At 40.8% G+C, this 22,770-nt stretch overlaps 1 protein-coding gene across 6 annotated transcripts in view; it reads right to left on the minus strand.

Annotated features, from left to right (window-relative positions):
• The window catches only part of LOC126185177 (inositol hexakisphosphate and diphosphoinositol-pentakisphosphate kinase), a 578,601-nt gene that overhangs the window by 179,778 nt on the left and 376,053 nt on the right, over nt 1-22,770 (minus strand). For all 6 annotated transcript variants that reach the window (XM_049928024.1, XM_049928027.1, XM_049928022.1 and 3 more), the window contains exon 15: nt 21,494-21,702. In XM_049928024.1, the coding sequence (XP_049783981.1) occupies nt 21,494-21,702 (209 nt within the window). The remainder of the gene's footprint in view (nt 1-21,493; nt 21,703-22,770) is intronic.

The following is a 22,770-nucleotide window of genomic DNA, read 5'->3' on the forward strand; positions in this document are numbered from 1 at the left end:
TGGTTTTTCTGGATTTATTTATCTAATCAATATAGCTGCTACACAGTTTTAAAGGAGAATGAAGGAGGCAGAGCAGATGAATTTCACAGGATAAAAACATACCTCCTGCTCCAATACTATCATGATTCCACACAACTGAGGAGAAGGATGAGATTGGGGTTTAATGTCCTGTCAATGAGGTCATTACTGACAGAGCACAAGCTCAGACTGGGGAAGGGTGGAGAAGAAAATCAGCCATGCCCTTTTGAAGGAACCATTGTGGCATTTGGCACAAGTGATCTGTGTTGACTACTCTGTAAGTATTGCATCGTAGTGGTGGTGGACATTATCAAGCACCAGTAAGTTGTGACCACATTCAACACAAATGGTTCATCACACATGGGTAACTCATGAAATGGATTCCATGGTGAGGTGAACAACAGTTTGCAAAGCTAGTAATTCTTGAACAGCAAAGAACCTATAAACAAAGAACCTGTGAAACACCACAAGGAGCTGCCACTACATGGTATTTTATGGTTCCACAAATGTAGTACAGACATTAGTTGTGGGGTTGGGTCTGTACACACATGGTGCAAGCCTAAGCCACTGATGGCCGATAGCATCAGTGGTCTTGAGGTAGGTAGGCCTTACTGATCCACACAATATACAACCACAACCCCATTTGAATCAGACAAAAGCTTTACTAAACTTAAGCAGATGCATCCAACCTGTTCGCCAAGTTTATGACTAAAGTTGATCTCTGAGACCCTTTCCCGAACTATTGTAAAGACTGAACCTCGGTCTCAACATCATAACCATAGATCCACATATATTCATCAGTTATGATTCTCTTAAGGCTTGGCGGCAACACGACGCATTCCTAGCTGCTGTGTGAGATTTCATGGCATGATCCAACTGAAATGCTACCTTCTTCTGCAATCTCTTTGACAGTCAGTCTTTGACTGGCATGCACAATTTTGTTGATGCTCCTGACATGAGCGTTGTCATTAGATGCCAAGGGGCATCCTTAATGAGGATCATCTTTAACTTCCATCTGGTCATTTTTAAACAATATGAACTATTCTTAACACCGAGTACGACTTAAGAACTCATCACCATAGGCTCCCTGCACTATTTGGTGTGTCTCTGTAAATGTTATCTTGAGTTTCAGGCAAAATTTCATGCAGACGCGTTGCTCCTCTAACTTTGCCATCTCGAAATTCACCAATTGTGTTACACAATGTTCTACTCAATATGGCACTGAACAACAACTAACAGACATACAACACTGAAACTTACAGCAGTTACACAACAAACACAGGTGTGCGCAGGCATGACAATTGTATTTTGCTCCAACACACTACTGGTGAAAAATTATGAATGTTCTGGAATTTTTTGAACTGACCTCATACATTGCTCTTGAGATATCCTTGAGATATAACAAGGCTTTTAGGAAACTTGATTCTTCAGGCAAGTAGACAATAATCCCCATGATCTATTGTGTTGAAGTTGTTACCAAGAGGAGTGGACAGTGGAGTTGTGTTCCGGGATCAATGAGAGCCTCCTGGTCTAAAGTTTCTTGTGGAAGTATCTAGAAGGAGGATACTTTTATCCATTATGGTATGTTGTCTGCAGTAGCAACTGTATCAAAGTATGTAACTAGAGGGACAGAAGAGGCATTGTATGTGTTATTTGCAGAGACAGTTACTCCACCTTTGGCCCTAACTCCAATACCACCCATGCAGTGTATGCTATGATTCCTAAGTAGATGGTTATCAGAGTTTAATATGCATTAGTTGAAGAAGAAGAAGAAGAAGAAAATAAAATCACCTCTATGCCTAGAGTTTTAGTTTCTCAAACTGTTTCCCAAACATTCAGCACTGCACTGCAGTATGAGGGCCATCTCAATGGCGACGTATTTCTTTCTCTGTTTTCTTCTCCTTATCCATCTGCTGAATCGGGAAACTATGAAAGATGAGGGATTGGAAGAGTGGCTCACTGGTTCCCTCAGACAGATTTGGTCCATTGTGTCATCAGGAAAGTCATCAGATTTATCACAAAAGTAAGACCAGTAGTTTAACTCCTTTGACATCAGTTTCTTAAATATTTTGCATTCTATTTCAAGCTTTAATTTTGTTTGAGACCACAGGGATTCTACCATGGTAGAAATGCTTTTAGTTCAGTCTGTCTGCTTGTCGTGTAAACATGGTCAACTATGTACTACTAGTAAGTTAGGCTTTATTAGCTGGAAGACATGGCCTGAACTGTAGATGGTGCATTTAAAAATATTGCCACAAACTGTGCACTGAGAAATGTGGTGTAGCAATTAGCATCACTGGCTAACACACTAACAAACTGCATGTCTTTGTACCCTCTGATGACCACACTTTTGGATTTGGACTTCACTGTGAGAACAAGACACTGGTGGAGACACAAGGTACTCCAAAATATCTACATCACTGTGGCTCCAATTAGGCAATGTAAAAACTGTTGCCTACATGGACAGGTGCTGGAATACAAGCAGTACATCACTTCCACAGTTTGTACATTCAGAAAACCAATGGATTCCAAAACAGCAGTAAGTCAACGGCCCATCAGACAAAAAATGGTTCAAATGGCTCTGAGCACTATGGGACTTAACATCTGTGGTCATCAGTCCCCTAGAACTTAGAACTACTTAAACCTAACTAACCTAAGAACATCACACACATCCATGCCCAAGACAGGATTCGAACCTGCGACCGTAGCGGTCACGTCATTCCAGACTGAAGCGCCTAGAACCGCATGGCCATACAGGCCGGCCCCATCAGACATCCATCAGTGTTTTCCAGAGATGTTGGTCAGGATTCAGCGAAATGGCTGATAGGATTTGACCGAGTTACCGAATACAACACGTGGGATGACAATGGGTTTGGGAACAATGAAGTGAAGCTCATTAACTGGGACAAATTTCAGGCCAAAATGAAGAAATCATTTGGTGACACCCAGTAGTAAGGCCACGTAGTGGAAGAACAACTGAAGAACTGAGCCCAAAATCCTTGGAAATAATACAGTGTTTTACACAGAATGTTTTGGTCCTATGCCATATTGTGAATCCAAATACAAAAAGCCAACAAAAGCTCACATTTGGTGAAAAGAGTCACTGAAAACATCTACCAAGCTCTTCTGGTAAAGGATATCATCACAACAACCAAAGGAATTCATCAGGTGGTGCCAGCACTTTAAGAAAATGCAACAGAAAAGAGTTATGCGAAAGAAATATGATCAACTCCCAAATGTGGTTCCTATGGCAGTTGTGGAAGACCATCATGACCTTGCCTCTCATATGCCAGGTAGTGAGAGAAGAAATACAGCAGTTTATGGCTGCAGAATTGTCACACCGAGTATGCAAGAGATAGCGGTCATTAATGTCAACCCCATATGTCAGGGGGCAATAGATAATGTTGAAGAAGGGATGTACACTGATCAGCCAGAACATTATGACCACCTACCCAATTGCCGGTATGTCCAGCTTTGACACAGATAACAGCAGCAACATCTCATGGCAGGAAGCAAGTTGGCACCACATCTGCACACACAAGTCACCTAATTCCAGTGAATTCTGGGGAGGGAGATGATGAGCTCTGACACCACGTTCAATCACATCCCAGATGTGTGACAGGGTTCAGATCTGGTGAGTTGTGGGGGAGGGGGGGGGGTGCACGTCAATTGGAATTCATCACTGTGTTCCTTGAACCATACTCCTGGCCTTACGACACGGCGCGTTATCTCATTCCAAAATGTCACTGCCGTCGAGAAATGTGATCATTATGAAGGGGTGTATGCTGTCTGCAACCAGTGTAAGATACACCTTGGACATCATGGTGCCTTGCACAAGCTCCACTGGACCCATGGATGCCCATGTGCACATTTTCCAGAGCATAATCGAGCCACTGTCATCCCACTGTACAGGTGTCAAGGAGCTCTCCCCTTGGAAGATGATGGATTTGCACCCCCCATCAGCATGATGAAGAAGATACCGGGATTCATCAGATCATGCAAAGTTCTGCCACTGTACCAATGTGCCATGCCAATGGTCATGTGCTCATTTCAGTCACAGTTGCTGATGTCACTATGTTAACATTAGCATACATACAGATCATCAGCTGTACATGCATGTCGTTAGAAGTGTTCGGTGCACTGTGTGTTCACACACACTTGTATGAGGGCTATCCACAAAGTACATTACGTTTTCGTTTGTGTCCGTTAGGGGCGGGGCTAGTGCGGCCATCTTGGTGTCATGGCATTCCGCCGCTCAGTCGGCATCCTGCCGTGCTAGTGAGAGGTTCGTGCTGTACTCCGTTGAGTTACTGTGACAGTTTGAAATGTCAGTGTTAATTGAAAATGCCACGAAGTGTGAAGTGCGTGCTGTAATAAGGTTTCTGACTGCAAAAAACTGTACACCGATAGAAATCTATCGGCAGCTTTGTGAAGTATATGGGGACAACATAATCACTGAAGGTAAAGTGTGTCAATGGGTCATAAAATTTAAAAATGGCTGAACTAACATTCACGACAAAGAGTGAAGTGCAAGACCCAGCATAGTGACTGCCAAACTTGATGAAAAAGTCGATGCCGCGGTCCGTGAAAACCGTAATTTCACAATAACGGAACTCTCTACGAGTTTTCCACAAATTTCATGAAGTTTGTTATATGAAATCATTACCAAAAAGCTTGGTTACCACAAGTTTTGCGCAAGACGGATACCAAAAATCTTGACAGAGATTCACAAAAATCAGCGAATGGCTGCAGCATTAACATTTTTGGACGCTTACGAGAAAGATGGCAACTCATTACTCGATCGCATCGTTACTGGTGACAAAACATGGGTTAAGCATGTGAACTGTGAGAAAAAATTGCAGTCAATACAGTGGGGGCACACAAATTCCCCCCAAAAACCCAGGAAATGCATGCAGACAATGTCGGCAAGGAAGGTGATGACGACTGTCTTTTGGGACAGAAAAGGTGTGATTTTTGTGGATTTCCTGGAAAGAGGCACTACAATAAACTTTCAAAGGTATTGCCAAACTCTGCACAACCTCAGAAGAGCAATACAAAACAAGCGCAGGGGAAAGTTGGGCTCAAAGATCTTGCTGATTCACGACAACGCCCGGGCCCACACAGCAAATGCCACTCGTGAAGTTCTGGAATCTTTTAAGTGGGAGTTGTTTCCTCATCCGCCGTACAGTCCTGACCTGGCACCGAGCGACTTCCACTTATTCCCAGCAATGAAGAAGTGGTTGGCTATGCAGCGTTTTGATGATGACGCACAGCTTCAAGAAGAGGTAACCACGTGGTTGAAGGCGCAGGTGGCCGAATTTTATGACGAAGGAATTTCCAAGCTCGTCCATCGCTACGATAAGTGCCTTAATTTAAATGGCAACTATGTAGAAAAGTAGTATTTAAGTGTGGGTTTCATCTGTATATAATAAAAAAAAAATTTCCAATACTTTATTTATTTTTAATTCCAAAACATAATGTACTTTGTGGATAGCCCTCGTACTTTGTCCAGTATTAAAGTCTGATGTTAGTTCCACCACAGTTTGCTGCCTGTCTAGTTTTACCATTATGTCCAGCCTACAATGCCCAAAATCTGTAATGAGGGGTGGTCGCCCAAAACCAAAATGTCTGGACGTGTTTTCACCTTGGTTTGGCCATGTGGCGAAGATACTCACCGCAGCACTTCTTGAGCTTCTGTCAAGTCATGCAGTTTCAAAATGCTCATGCTGAGCCTTCAGGCCATCATAGTCTGTACTCGGTCCAACTCAAACAGATAGTGTGCCTCCCCCATTCTACACACAGACAGTACACTCACAGATAGCACATGCACCATGCGTGTTTCTCTCTAGCAGTCACTTTTTACCAGGTAATGCTTCTATTGCATGGATGTGTTTATAGTTTTAGTAGGTCAGTGGTCGTAATGTTCTGGCTGATCAGTGTATCAGTCTTTAACAAGACGCTCCACTACCAATCGAACCTGCCACGAAGAAGACTGTAGACTAGGATGTACAATACAGCTGTCAAACGACAAACAAGCATCTGATCAATGCAGGTACTATCAACTCCTACACAAACGCCCAGCAGAACAGATGTTAGGAGGACAGAGAACCACATGCCAGTATGTTTTTTTGGTAGATGCCCTGGACATGTTGTATCCTACTGCAGAGAAAGAAGATTAGTGGTCAATGACGCCACCACTGTAGTTCTATTGACAACCATCAACTGCAGACAATTATAGTTGTTATGTGGGGTGAAGCAAATCATGATACACTGGATGAGATCATGCCCCAACAAGCTTTACACATTTCCTGTAGCCATACATAGGTACCAGCCTCTCATCTACCAGCGAGATTCAGAGAAACTAAGCAATGGACCATCTATGGAGGTGACATCATCACATATGAAAATCCTCCATGGACAGCAGTCATAAAGATGTCAGAAAATTTCATTGATGTCATTATGGAAGGCCAACTTGAGCAAGGCTAGTCAACTCCAAAGCATCTTTTTCTGTTATGGCGAATGCTTACCATTGCCAGCTAAGGAAGACTATGTTCTCTGATATGAAAGTGATTGTGCTGAAGGTCACAAATGGGAAATCTGTACAAGTGATAGGTACATGAGTTGCATGAATAATTATCAATGACAGAACCCAGCCTTCTGAATTTGTTTTTTTAGTGGAATGTAGTCACAATGTCATTCTCAGATACAACTTCGTGTAGGCATCACAAGCAGTCATAGACTGTGGGAGATTAGAGATCCTAATCAACAATGCTATTACAACACGCAACATAAAAAATATTGCTCTGAGTGACTATTTGTAACTGAAGATGATGTTATCCAGCCATCATCAATGAGATGAGTTCAAGTTGTCAATCTAGATGCTCATTTAAACTGTAAAACATTCATCAATTGCAAAAATTTACATGCCAGTGACAATCATAACCACTCTAAGTGGTCAAGAGGAACTTTGGATCACGGTCACAAGTAGCCACAACTCATCCCTCAAAGTACGAGCACAGAAACAGCTGAACCAGTTCAGAAAGGGCAGCTTAGTGCCACTGTCAAAGAAGCATGCTCCACTACCACCACAGACCATGCAGAGGATGATGCCACTTTTGAAACGCCAACAGGATCTGGCCAGACCGAGGAACAATGACAGCAAATGAGAGATGTTCCACACAAATTTTCAGCTGGTTTCAAAACTGGGGTGGAGGGAACACAGACCAAGTGGCCCATGGCAAAACACGGCATCAACAATAGGGATCACCCCAATTAGCAAGTGTTTGTGTAGGGTGCCACCAGCTGAACAATGCCTAATTACGGACAAAGTGGAGAAGATGCTGGTACATGACAGCATTGAACCTACAGAAGGTGCTTGGTCTTCTCCTGGCAATCCTTGTGAAGAAGAAGGATGGCACATGGCTTTCCTGTGTCAACTACTGACAACATCCTAAACTGCATCAAAGGAGCAAAGTATTTCTCAACTACGGACACAGTGACAGGTTACTTGTGACTCAATCTTGACGAAGTTGACTGAGAAACAGACTGCCTTACGAGTTCAAAGTTATGCCACTCGGACTGCATAATCCTCTAGTACATTTGAAAATACAATGGATAATCTGCTACGACACCTTAATTTGACAACAAATCTTCAGTATCTGGATAACGATGTCACTTTTTCAAAGATATCTGAAGAATGTCTAAGCCACCTGACAACAGTGCTGAAATGTGTTAAGACTGCAGGCCTCTGCCTGAATCTGGAAAAACACTTGTTTGTCATCCAATAAATAACAACCTCTGGGCATCTAATAAATGGTGAGGGAGTCTGTCCCAGTGTAAAGAAAATAATGGCAGTCACAGATTTTCTGACTCCTCATCACAGTAGTTTTCTTGGAATGTACTTGTACTATGGGCAGCCTTTTAAGGACTCTTTTGGTGGAATACAGCAGTGAGGATGAAACCTCTGTCATTGTAGCAGTGCACGAAAAGGATGGAAGGAAGATTAGCATTGAAAAGTCTTCTATATCAAGGTTCATCGCTTGCAAGGACTAGAGCAGAGAGAGGACTAATTTTCCTTAAATGAGGTGCAAGGAAGGCCTTCCCTCGTCCTTAAGGAAGCATTAACATCCTCTCCAGTCCTTGCACTACAGGATAAGAATACCAAGATGGGACTTCATACCAATGTTAGCGGTTACAGGATAGGTGCATTTCTACTACAAATTCAGGAGGGTGACAGATGGACCACCATTCTCTGTGCTGGCTGACTAGCCTAATGGAACAAGTGGGAAGTGGTATACAAAAGCAAATCCAAATACATATATGAGGACTGCCTTTAAGGAAATCACAGAGGCGAGCACAAAATCTCAGCCATCGATGCAGTAAATAAAAAGGAAGGAAGGAAGATAAGCCTTGACAGTTCCGGTAACAATGAGGTCATTAGAGACTGAGTGCAATCTCAGATTAAGGAAGGATGGGGTAGAAAATAGCCCATACCCATTCAAAGGAACCATTCCGGCATTTGCCTTAAGTGATTCACGGAAATCAACTAAAACTTAAATCAGGATGGCCAGAAGGGGATATGAGGTTATCAGCACCTGTACAGAGATTGATTGAAATGAAGATGGTTAAAAATGTAGAAAATGTGACAAAATAACTAAAAGACAAATTGAAATAAAATCACACTCACACTCTCCCAATCACACCCACAACCACCTGCTCAATCACACTAGCTGCCAACATGGAAAACAATACCACAAATGGGGAGATGTGCATAAACTGTTAAATAAAATACAACAAAGACTAGAGGAAAATTAAAGGAGATTCACAGCAATATGTGGCTGGTCGATCACTTACCAAAAACACAGATGAGGCAGCCACCCTGATAAAACATTGAAAGTGGCAACCTAAAATTTCAGCAAACAAGTCAGACAATTCGCAAGACTTCAAAACTCATAACACACTTGTTAGATTGTCAGCTAAAATAGATGTCAAGCCTGTCAGCAAATGAGCTGCTGCCCTCTGGTCTGAAAATAAAACACAGCCTAGTAAAACCTAGTGCAGTGTGATCTGTATGCCACAACACCACACAATGGAGGGTTTTCTCTCCAGAGTGAGAAGCCATGCATTGTAGGGCTATGTACTATATGAAAGGGGGTCTCATCCTGTTGGTGCAGCTGGAAGGAGGTATGTTGCAACCATATTGTGGACTTAATGAGACACAGCTTATTATCCGTCAGTTCCAGCCACTGTTCTTGTACCTCAACAGTAAGTAAATACCATGCAGGGGGATGATACACTAAACTAATTGAGGATTGTGACATGCCTCCTCAGCTGCTAAATCCGCACTTTCATTCCGTGCAATACCCATGTGTCCTGACTATATAGAGACATCATCTTCCCCAGCCTTTGTAGTCAGAGGTGGGTGTCCCGGATATTCTGGACTACTTTATCTGCTGGGTAAAAGTGTTGTAGGGAGTGGAGGACACTCAGGGAATCAGAAGTGACAATGAAATTAGCACTCTAAACATGCCGCATCTGCTCCAGTGCCTGCAAGGTCGTGTATAATTCTGCATCAAAGATAGCAAGATCTTGAGGCAGTCAGTTCTTGAGGCTACAATTGGGGAAAAAAGCAGAGCAAGCAACAGAGTCCCCCTGTTTGAACCATCCATTAATATAGCTGCAGAGGTGTAGTGTTTGGTTAAAATGTCATAAAACAATGTATTAAAAGCATACGCAGGTGTGCAACTCTAAAATCACTCTGTGCTTCTGCAGTAACCAGCGGGGCAGGCAGTTAAAATCCTGGAGTTGAGGTTGTACTTCCTCCACATCAAGTGACACCAGCGCATGCTGCATGCTGATCCCAAATGGCCTTGTTGCACATGGATGATTGGAGAAAAGGCATTCTAGAGACAGATGAGCAACAGTATGGTGTGCTGGTGAATTTGGCACATTGTGGAACTTAAATACCTGACATGCATTGAGGAGATACCATAGCATGGTGAGTGGCAGCTCTCCAGCCTCAGCACACAGACTGGGTATGGGGCTGATCCTACAAGCACCCATGGCCTGCCTAACCCCTCATTGTGGATAGTGTCAGTAATCTTCAGATAAGAGAGCTTCACTGATCCATATAATGTGCACTCATAGTGTCGCTGCGATCGCACTAAAGCCTTATGAAACTGGAGCACACGCACCCTGTCCACTCCCCATGACCTATGTCTAAGACATTTTATGATACTAAGTGCCTTCTGGGTTCTGGCTTTCAGATCTCTCAGGTTTGGTAACCACAACAGACTGAAGTCAAAACGGAGACCCACAAACCTCACTGAGCCTTTAAAACGAAAAAGGGAATCCTCAAAATCAAGTCAGGCAAATTAAAATTACTACCCTTGCAGCCAATTCCACTAACATCTGCACTTTTAATTTGCAACTGACGAGTCACTGTTGCAACACTGGCAGAGGAACAGAAAACTGCAAGATCATTCACAATTAAGGACCACTGTACAGAACTCCTTCCCATAGACATGATACTGTTGATGGTTATGGCAGAGAGGGTAACACTGACCTGAGGGACACCATTCTCTTGCTCAAAATTATCCAACAGCAAGACACCAACTCAGCACCCAAACAATTTCTTACACAGGAAAGACCGTATGAAGATGGTGATGTGGCCACTAAAGACCCACTGAATGTGTCTCCAAGTAGTGCCATAGGCCTTACTGATGTCAAAGAATATACCAAAACAGTGATGTTTACATAGGAAAGACTCCAGAATCCACACTGAGAGCAGAAAAGGAGATGCCTGGTCTCCAGTAACCAGACCAGATGATGGTTAACCATTTTCTCAGTGGTGTTTCCTACACATCTAGTTAAGGTAACACTCCAGTAACTACTGAGACCTGTGTGGTCCTTTCTCAGTTTGAGGAGAGGTATCAAAACTGCCTCTCTCCACGAGATGGGAAAGTGACCTGTTTGCCATATGAAATTAAAACATTGAAGAGGAATTTCCTTAGATTCTGTTGGAAAATGTTAGAGCATGCAATACAGGAGTTGGTCGTGACTGGGTGCTGATTCCAGCTCCCATGTGCAGAAAGGGCAGCTGTAAGACTCAGAATAGCTGGATCAGAATTCCAACTTGCCCCTCTCTACAGTCACATGGCAGTGGCAAAATGCTGACATCATCTGAGTGATGTCTCCAAGTGTTGTTTTGATAGTCCTGTTTCAGCACTGCTGCTATTGGGAAACAACTGTATTTTGACGGAAATCCTCTTGATGACTTCCCTACTTTTATACCACAACTAGTATGGTTAATGGAGTCTGGGAATGGTTGCCATGACTCTTTCTTATTCTCCTTAATACCATGTTGAGCCTTGGTTTTCATGATTCACAAAGTTGTGAGGTTGTCTGGTGTTGGGCGGTATTTAAACCATCGAAGAGCCAAACACGTGTTTCCGTTTGCTGAGCGGCACTCATTGATCCACAAAAGTACAGGTTGCCTCCTAAGGTGTCGTGAGGACTTTGAGATGGATAAGTCAGTGGCACGATGGATCACTGGTGTGATGTGGCCCACCCATTCCCGGATGTGGTCGCAGTGTTCCAACACAGCTAACTGGCTGAACAGCATCCAGTTAGCACTGCTGATCATTCATTTTGATGGCTTCTGTTTAAGTAGCGCTCCATCCAGAAGACGGATCTACGGTGGGAAGTGGTCACTGGAATTAAGGTCATCAGTTGCTTTCCACTAAGCAGTCTGCAAGGGCTGGAGGGTGGAGAGTGAGGTCCATGGCTGAGGACAACCTGTAGGGAAGCAGCCTACACATGCCTTATAAAATTCACATCAGTCTTTCCATTGTGTGCCAGCCAGTCCGCTGTAACTAGCTCTGACGTCATAAATGTTGCGCAATACTTTAAAAATCAAGTAAATAACCTGAAATGTTTCTAGCATGTCAGGAGTAATACTAAATCAATATGTGTTGAATATCAGTTCAATAACTTTGACCATTTTCGAAATTTGGACTTTTTCTGTAAAAATCATTGGCGCAACAGAAAAGAGTTGGATACTTAAAAATTTATATTTAGATTTCTTTTGCATAATAATTTAGTAGAAACAGTATTCTGGATCTCAGAAATTAAAATTTTAGTTGAAATTCATGATTTTCTGGATTTTGCCTTAGAAATTAAGGAAGCAAGATTGATTAAGTAGGTGAATAAATAAAGCTAGGATGTTTAAATTTAAGTAGAAGGGAGATCCGCTATAATCATAAAAATGTGAGAAGTTTCAACAGAATAACTATAAAACTATAGCTATAGCGTATCTCCAAAGAGCAAGTTCAGAGCTCGTCTACTGCGTGTAGTGTAATTAAATTAATTCTCTCGCCCAAAATATTTCACTTATCCACGTCAGACTTTTATTATGATTACTTACTTGTGTGCTGATTGCACAATTAAACTGAAAGCTTCATCAGCCATCAGCAAAGGAAGCAATGATTTATTCAATAACTTAAAGTGGTGCATTACTAGCCCAGCGGCTAGTCGGGAGAGCAGATTTGATCAGGCGTTCCCTTAGCCGTCCGCACTGCGGCTTTATATGTAAGAACACTGCACGAGAGGAAGGAGGGCCCCAGTTCTCTCCAGACGCTGATTAGCGCACCACCTGTGCCGGGAGTCCCATCGCGTCAGTATTGTTGATATAAACAGCCTCGGATGCAGTAATAAGTTACTCGGGATACGCGTAACCATGAAATCTTTTTCAAGTGAAGTGTTAATTTTGGGATGACGTTAATGATCTATCTTTAGTTTGCGTATGTCGTATTTTCATGTGCTGCCACAGGACAGACATTCTACCATTATTAGCGTGGCGTTTGATGAACATTATCATCAAATTATGGCGAGCATTCACTTAAACATTTAATTTGAACAGTTATAGTTGCATCAGTGCATTAGACTCTGAACTGCTCTGGTAGTTGGATTGTGTGGATTCTTTTTGGTCTGTGACTTTCAGAATATAGTGAACATTTTAGAGAGAATGGTTTTTGATTATGAATCCCAGACAATCTCCTAATTCCTCAGAGCTATAAGCTGTAGCTATAAATGTATTTCTCAGATGAAGTGGGCACTAGGAATTCTAATTACAGGCTTCACGTTTTGCTAATCACTTTCTGGTTGCCAATATTGTAGTTAAAGAGCCAGTGTTGAGAACAGCAAACAACAGCATTAAATAAATAATAGGAACATTAATGATTATTCCACCCGCCGCCCCACAAACCCAATACCAGCCAAGAAATGAGTGGGATTGCCGATATTTAGGATGCACAGCTCCTGATACAACATGATGTTCTCCAAGAGTCGACCCCTATGGCAAGTATAACTTGATCCCTATAATACATTACGGATAAGGAAATCATCCAGTAGTATAAACAGGTGGGGGAGTTGTTCTATAAGATCTACGAGAACCTCCGTGTCTATAGCATCCTATAGAGATAAGTACAGTGAGCAGATAGTGATCTTCTGACCCACATGAACAGCTATGGCTTGTAGGTCAGTAAGCAAGGGGAGGTCAGAGGAGTGGTGTGTGTGACTGACAGACACTGAAACACTTTCCTTGGCTCTCTCCTCAGTCACGTCATCCTTGCAATGAAGGGTACAGACCCATTTTACTGGGGCATCAGAAACTATAAACTGCATTTCCTGCGACCACAAGCACAGGGGGCATTCCTGTGCTAGAGTTTCAGTTCCTCCACCTGTGTTCTGAACCTATTCATGTTCTACTGCAGTGTGGGAGCTATTTATCATGGGGCTTACACTTTCATTGTCTCTCTCTGCCAGGGAGGTGAGCCCATATTGTTTGGAGGCTTGGTCTTGGGGTGAGATGAAAGCCCTATGCTGAAATCAAGGTCCGTCAGCCACAAAGACAAATCGTGAGAGATGTAAGAGACAGCAAAGTCGACATTGTCAGTCTGATTACGTCTTGTCTCTTGTCAGCAGCTGGTTCTTTACCTTGAACTTTCATTTTTTGCATGGAGAGGCTTCAGAGTCACAGCCATAGAGCTGGTAGTGGCAGTGCTGGACAGTGGACCAAACTGAATCTTTGGATGAGCAGGGAGCTCTGGAACATCAGCCACCATGACCTCTTCTGATGTTCTGAGAGGAGGTGTGGGCTTTGAAATAACTGCAGCGGCACAAGTGCAGTGACAAACTCAGGTACTAGTGCTTACACTAGCAACCTCCATCTACGTAGCAGCATTGGCCTTCTGACTTGGCTGTTAAAGAACAGAAGTACAGGAGACAGCAAACATGGGGGCTTGCATGGCCTTATAGATGTTTTTGGCCTCACCATACAGGATGTGATTTCTTGTTTTAATTTCCTGTATCTTTCTTTCTTCAAAGAAGACACTGCAGTCCCCACTGCGAACAGTATGATCCCCAAAGCAATTTACACTCTTTGAAGGAAATTAACTACTGACTCCAGTGTGGATGGCCTGAACAGATTTGCCTCAAGTGGCTTCTTCCTTACAACCAATAGTAGTGTGCCCAAAAGACTGGTACTTAAAACTGGGCATTGGGTTGGGGACATAAGGCCAGATGCTTAGGCAAAGAAAACCTGCCTTGATATACTCTAGAAGTTCCATAGAGTTCAAAGACAGTATGAATGAGTCTGATTTCACTAGATCGCCATACACCCTTTTCATTATGTTTTGCACATCATAATGCCTTCTTGGGTCCACTCAGCTTTCAGTTCTTCTCTGGGAATGTCAACCAAATCCCTGCAATCACAATACCTTTTCTGTAGTTCAAGATATGCAGTTCAGTTTCTACTGCATACTCCCCAAGGCACCAATAGCAGCGCTACATTGCAGGAATATCACCAACAGAAACAGCTGCAGAGAGACCCGGTGTCAATAAACTGGCTAAAGAATATGACCAAGAGATTTTAAAAAGCAGATGAATGCACAGGGAGAGAGAGGTGGCCCATTCCCATGGCAGTTGTTGATGAGTTTGCTATAGCTATAGCCGACCATGCAGCACATGCCTCAAATTCTGTAGCCAGTGATCGAGCTGTGTTGTGAGAACTCTCTCCCCCCTGGTCAACAGTTCAAAACATTTTGTAGCATATTTTACAATGGTATCCCTACAAGGTTCAGAATGTGCACCAAATGAAGCCCAAAGACAGGCTAAAATGCTATGACTTTCCTTCATTTTTTGGCACAACTGGAAATGGATGAAATATGGCAAGGAAATATTCTTTGGATGGACAAGGCACATTTTAACCTGTGTTGTACCATTAATGCACAGAACTGTCACATATGGGTCTCTACTCCACCACATGTTGTGCAACAACAACCACAGTACTCAGCTTATGTGACTCTGTGGGTGGTTTCACAAGTACCTTCATTCTCGGTCTGTTTTCCTTCCATGAGATGATAACTAATCAGCTTTTATGTGTACAGTGACATGTGCACATTATAAACCTCCTTGTGCACCTCATGATTCTAGCTTTGCAAGAATGCAACTATGTCCATACCACTATTTTCACACAAGATACGGTGACACCACATGTCACTTGCCAGGTGAAAGATTTTTAAATAGTCTTCACAGGTTTGCTGCTGGAAGACATTATGTAAATTCCACAATATTTCCTTGGAGCAACTGTCCAACATCTTCAGGTGTTGTTCTGGATGTGGAGATATTTGAAAGATAGTGTCTATCAGAAATGTATCTGGACTCTAACTGATCTGAAGGACAGTATACAACATATCACTCTGATTACACCAGATATGCTGTGAGCAACTGTTGACTGTGCCATGCATGTTGCTTAGTCAAGAGACTATATTTAACATGTCTTGTAGCTTGTGACCATATCCTAATAAATGTACTGGAACCACTGTTATCAAGTGTTTGTTCATTCCTCCCCTTTTCCTGCACCCACATTACATCACGGCTACCTACAGTATCATCTTTTCTCGTAGTTGCAAAAAAAGGAAATATTATTTTTTTCAGCATACTCTGTGAGCACATCAATTAACAAACATACCTACGATGTTCTAGTGCCCTGCAATGTATGCCGACTGCACTGTAGCACTTGGAAGACAGTCAGTTTAATTATAACTGTTAGTTTAATTATAACCACCTAGTACACAGAAAGCAACAATGATGTTATGATGTTAGTCACCATCAACAAATGAATATGTTCGGACGATAGCTGATAGCTGATATCTGAAGAAAATCTGTAGTGATAGATTAGTGGCAGGTACTGCCAAGATTTCATGCAACTGAGGTAAGCATCTCTGGCACATTACTGGAACTGGGCACATCATCAGCAGAGGGTTACACACTCTCTAACCATCAGCCTGGTCTTAGTGGTGGAACTCTCAGGAAATTCTTCTTGTGCAAGATATCTGTGGTACGTCACTTAGACCAGCTGACAGATCCGGACAAAATGATTCTGCTAATCCATCAAAGGATGCCAGAATGAGCATTAACATTGTAACTCACCTTCAATCAAGTACTCATGGTACACTGTATGCAATACAGTCTTTACAGCTCTGCAACTGCAACTACAACTATCACCACCACCACCATCACAACTATCAATTGCTCAAGCATGTCATCAGTTTTACAATGTAATGTTCACTTGATCATACAGTAACTCAAAGGGCACAGCACATGAAAATGTCCAATAAAGTCATGTATACTCTTTGTACATCTACTCTTTGAGATGAATGTTCTGAAGAGTACTACAATGGGACAACATTGTTTATTTAAGTAACAATACAATCATCAGTAACATGTCAGCTGAGAGAATGTAATTTTTTGTTAGGAGCAAAAGGAAAAAAAAGAAGAGGCTGGCAAATTAAAACTATTGGTTGGTCATTAGATTTGTTAAAATGACCCTGTCAATGAAGTATTCTCCAGTCTCTTCCCTCTTCATAAGTAACTTACACCATATAGCTTTAATCTGTCAGGTGGGTCAACATCAGAAAGATTCCATTCACTCAGACTGTAACATATATACATCCATATTTGTAATGAATAGGCCACATGCTCCTGTAGAGGAGGAGATGAATAGTGCACCAGAATAATTTTCCATCCTCACCCCATTCCACAGATTGCATGCAAGAAGTATACTCATGACATTTTGTGAAGTATTTGTGTATTGGTGAATAAATGAACACAAGACAGACAGATGGTAAAACCTGGAATCAGAATAAAATCTATGAACTCTCAAACAGCCGAAAGACACTGATGATTTTAAAACAATCATGTGACAAATATTAGTATACCATTTCCACAATCTCTGAACCCGGCATGCCACACAATGGAGGTATGTTTCCACCTGCCTGTCCGGGCAACTAAATTACAGTAACAAGGAATACGTCTTTCACTGTTCATAGTTCTATATATACATCACATTCACGTTCTACAAGCCATTATATGGTTCATGGAAGAGGCTACCTAATGCCACTGCTGGTCATTCTCTTTCTTGTTCCACATCTGAAAGAAGTGAGGGCAGAACAACTTTTTATATGCTTCTGTATAAGCCATTGTTTCCCCTACCATGCATCTGCAGTCCTTAGGCAAGATATGTGGTGATGGCAGTAGGAATGTCTGTTACAAATGCTGGTTTTCTAAATTTTCTCATTAGAGATATGTGGAAAAAATATCATCTTCCCTCCAGGAATTTCCATTTGAGTATTACTATTTTAAAATTAACATGCCTGCTCAGTAATTCTGGAAAAAGTGTTACGTATTTAAAAATTTCAAACTGAATCGTTATTCTCCTGCTGTCTGCTCCGATGTCCGTTACCTGTGAGCAGGTCTGTAAGAACTATGGAATTTCATCATTTCTTTCAAACAAAATAAAATTTCATCGGTCCATAAGAGCAGTGTATTACTGGAAACTAGCGCAAACATTGATTGTCAGGATACTAACAATGGTGTTAAGAGAGTTAAAACAGACTGTGAATGTAAAAACAAAATGGTACTTATGGTGTTAACAAACAGAAAGATATTGAATCTTTGGTGACTGAAAACTGTGAGAAGTCTTATGGTAGGAATGGGAGTAGCAGTAGGTTTGAAATTTTAGAGAGAAATTATATTGCTTTATCAAGTTTTCAAAAATTGCATAAGACTAATCCATGGCTGACTGTGAATGACACTAAAACAGTGTTTCCAAAAATTTGCAAACTTAAGGTGGATAGCACAACATGTGCACATGCCAAAAATGTGTTTTTAGCTGGTAATAATACCAAAAACCTAAGTGATAAAATTCGTGACTATGCAAAGTGCACATCACACATGAACTGCATAGAAATAATACATAACAAAGACAAAGAAAAATGCATGAGTAAAAGTGTAAAGTAGTGGAGAAAGCAATATCAAGAAAACATATCATAACTGCTTTGTTGTTGAGATCTGTATATGTAATAGCTACACAGAAATTATCATTTACGTCATGTCCCACACTGAAGTACAAAAGTTTAATGGTTTTCAGTCAGTAATACATTTCATTCTGATCATGCATACCAAAATATAAACATTTGTATGAAAAGAAATAAAAAAGAATCTAGCAAACTTCCTTATAGAATTGGGTACAAACTTTAGTATCATGACGTATGAAAGTACAACAATTTCCAATTAAACCTGTTTAATAATATATGTAGGTATGTCCTTTGTGGGTATTGCCTGCAATTTTTTTTATGTTTTTGAATTATAATGTGGGAAAGGAAAACTTTTTTTTTCAGTACACTGTTAACAGCTATTTAAAATAATAACATTAAGTATAATGTACTAAAAACCATCTTGCAGGTATCGTGTCAGGTGGTACATAAACAATGTGCTTGCATCTTACAAAGGTGTAGCTGCTCTAAGTGCACGATCATTTACATAAGTACATAGTAGTTGTGCATTGTATGAACCACAAAATGGATCTAGCTGCCCATGACATTGTGAATGATGTGACAGATGTGTGCCAAATATGGACTTTTTTAGACTCTTTATATTCTGTGTTTCCTCACAGTCCCAAAAATCAGATACTTCTAAAGGATATTTCACAAGTATTATCCTCTCAGCTATTAAAACTAGGCCACATTTTTCACATATGCTGAGTTGATTCATCATTTACTGCTGTTCAATCTCTTGTTAAAGTGAAAAATCGAATGCCCACCATTTTGAAAAACTGAGTCATGATGGTTCCCGGTCAATTCTTGAGAAATCTAAATTTGATAAAATAGCTGACGAGTGGTTGCTTATAATGGAATTAATGTGCTTTATGAGCGCCTAGAAATTCTGCAAAGTATTACCATGCTTTACGGAAAACAGAACTTCTCCAGTCCTTAACGTGCTTATGAAAACCCGAAAAGAGGTGACTCACTGCATATTCAGATGATAGTAAAAGAAATGAAATGTAATTGCAGTTGCAAATATGATCAACCATGAACTGTATAATGGAATGATGGCAAAGAAAATTTATGCCAGACCAAGACTCGAATGCGAGTTCCCATTTATCACGAGTGGCTGTGTTACCATTGGGCTATCTGAGCATGCTTCAGGGCCAGATACAAATGTCGATATGTTGTGAAGCACGTATCTACAACCTGTGGTGATACATCTGTCATTTATATTCCCGTACAGGGGAGACTTTTTAAATAAAAGCAGCTTACTGACTGTCAGTGGATCAATATGATTTTGCAGTACCTGTGCAGTAATAATAAATTCAGAAATGAATGTGTGTTTTACGGTGACATGTAAATTCCTTGTTTATGTAAGAAGCTGGATTTTCAACTATGTGAAAGCACATGTACATCATTAGTTAAAGATTTTACAACCTATGAATCAAAGCCACAACACAGTCCCACTTCTGTGAAAGAACTTGTGAAGGCAGACAAAATTATACCTATATCTATGACTGAATGTGAAAACAGATTTAGTGCTATAAATCTAACACTGACTGATCAGAGAAATTTTTTTCAAATTCCAAAATTTTCAAATCTGCTTTTTATTTCACATAATGAACCTCTACTGTTTACTATTCCATATGCTCAGACTTTCATTAACACTCTGCAGTGCGGCACTATGTCAAACATTTTCCGTAAATTTAGGGATATAGAATCTTCAAACATTTTCTGTTAATCTAGGGATATGGAATCTTCCAATTGTCCTTCATCCACAGATCATTTGATTTTTGCACACACAAAGCTTTCTAAATTGGTGTTAATTCATGAATAGAAGCCCTCAAGGAAATTAATTACATTGGAATTCTGCAGCAAATTGACATAAGGGTATTCACATGTAATTGTGCAGGTCTGTTCTTTTCTTATATGCAGGAATCACCTGTGATTTTTTCCCAGTTGCTTATGATTTTGCACTGAGCAAGAGATTCACAGTAAGTGCAAGATAAGTAAGGAACAATATCCAAAGACTATTTTCTACAAAACTGAACTGTAATTCCATCTGGACCTCATGACTTATTTGCTTTCAATTCCTTCATCTACTTTTTAACACAACAGATTTCTGTTTCTATGTCCTCCATATGGGAGTTTGTGCAATGGTGTAAAAATGGTATATTTGTAGCAATGATTTTTTGAATGATTTTTTAAACACAAGATTCAAAACTTCAGCTTTTCTTTTACTGTCTTCTATTGTCACTTCAGGCTGGTTGACAAGTGACTGAATAGAAGCCTCCGACTCACTCAGTTACTTTATGTGGGACCAAAAGTTTTTAGATTCTTGGCAAGAATTGCTAACCTATGCTGGTGGACGTTTTATGCTTCATGCATTGATATATTTTTATAGATGCCCATATTTCTACTGACTTTTTCCTGTCAACATTTTTGCATTGTTATTTGAACCTAGAAAGTAACAATCTTCATTTTCTCAGCTTTTCTGAATTTGGTTATTACTACAGTGGGTCTTTCCAATCCTTAACCACTTACTTGGCATACTTCTCTAGAGCGTGATTTGTAATTAGTTTAAACTTTGTCCATAAGTCCCATACTTCCATCATACTGGAAGTAAATGACACGTATTCACAGTCTAAGATGGATGCTAATAACTACTTATCAGCTTTTTCAGTATAAAAACTCTGCAAACCTCTTTGATGGATTTATTATCTTTAGTAACCATTGTGGCTATGATGAAATCTTGATTACTAATCCCCATCTCTATTCTGATGCTCTCGATATGGTCAGATCTGTTTGTAGCTATCAGGTCTAAAATATTCCCATTAGGACTAAAAGCAGCTCTCACTGGGTGAAGCACCTCTACATTTTCACACAGCCATGGTAGATTCATTTTACATGCACTCTCATACATTGGGTTTGAGAAACCTATTCAATAAATCATTACAAAGAGTGGCAGTGACTGGAAACTAATGTTCACAATGAGCAATCTGTATATCAGCAGTCGTTAGAGTTCACTATTGACTAAGCCAATGTATCACATTTCTAGCGAGTGATAAAGACACAATTAAGAAGCTCACCTTTAGTTTTCGCATCATCTTTTTTAATCCTTACAATATTCATCAGTTTTTGAATCAGTTGATGGACATGCTCACAGCACTTAACAGGGTTCTTCACAAAGTCCAATGCAGTGTTGATACTTAGTGCATTGCACGGATTAATCTTCTCACGGTCCTCTTTTGTGAAGTCAGCATCCTTTTGCATAAGTTCATGGAGACGAGCTTTGGCCCTGCATTTAATTATATGGAAAAAGCATAGGTCAGAACATATACAAAAAGCACTTCACTACAAACATACAGAAGTTCCACGTGCACACACCCCCCAACCCCCCTTCCCCTGCCCCCATGCATCCATCCATCTACACACACACACACACACACACACACACACACACACACACACACACGCGCGCGCGCGCGCGCACGCGCACGCAAATTCAAGCACTTATTTGTTCTAGTGGCATCAACAACATCCCATTCCATTTACCAAAATTCAGGTCATCTGGTTCAAAATCAGTAGCTAAACATTCCAGGTTTGTGTCAATGGCAAAGACACTTTTTAATCTTTCTGCAGAACCTTCCTCCCAGCACTACCACTACCACTACCACTACCACTACCACTACTCACTATCATTGAAAACAATGAAGAAAAAATTGTAGCACATGCACAGAGAATTAGGAGGCACAAGAAGTGGCACAACTTCTGCCATCAGCATAAGCTTTTGACTCAGAATTTGAAATATACTATGAGCTCTTCTACCAGTGAATCACAAAGGCTCTTCAGAAATCACACAGTGTGTTAAACTGTACTACCTTTTAATAAAATAAAATAATACAGAAAAATGACAAACAACATGATTTTTAGGTGTGGCATGGACAGACTACAGAAAGACGTTTCGTGTACCACATGACTAGATACTGAAATGTCTTTAATTCTAAAAAACACAAAACACCGAAATTGTAACACTCTGGAAACATGATATGGATGATGGAATACCAGGTTATGTATACAAAGTATATAAAGTAATGCTTCTTCTTTTCTCCGTAATTAAGTTTGTAATGTAGTAATCATGAATTTTGCACACCTCCTCAATCTTTCTTCTACAGTCTACTCCAATATCAGCATCCTACATCAAAAGATGGTAGCATGGTATAAGTGTAGAAAATGGATGACACAAACACAGCTTTCAGTGATTGAGTTCCTTAGTGCAGAAGGTGAAATGCCAAACTGCATTCTCAGCATCACTAGATGATGTGTTCAATGCAGTAGAGAAGTTGGAGGGCAAACACAGTTGGCT

The sequence above is a fragment of the Schistocerca cancellata genome, chromosome 4 (assembly GCF_023864275.1).
Source record: "Schistocerca cancellata isolate TAMUIC-IGC-003103 chromosome 4, iqSchCanc2.1, whole genome shotgun sequence".
Taxonomy (NCBI): Eukaryota; Metazoa; Arthropoda; class Insecta; order Orthoptera; family Acrididae; genus Schistocerca; species Schistocerca cancellata.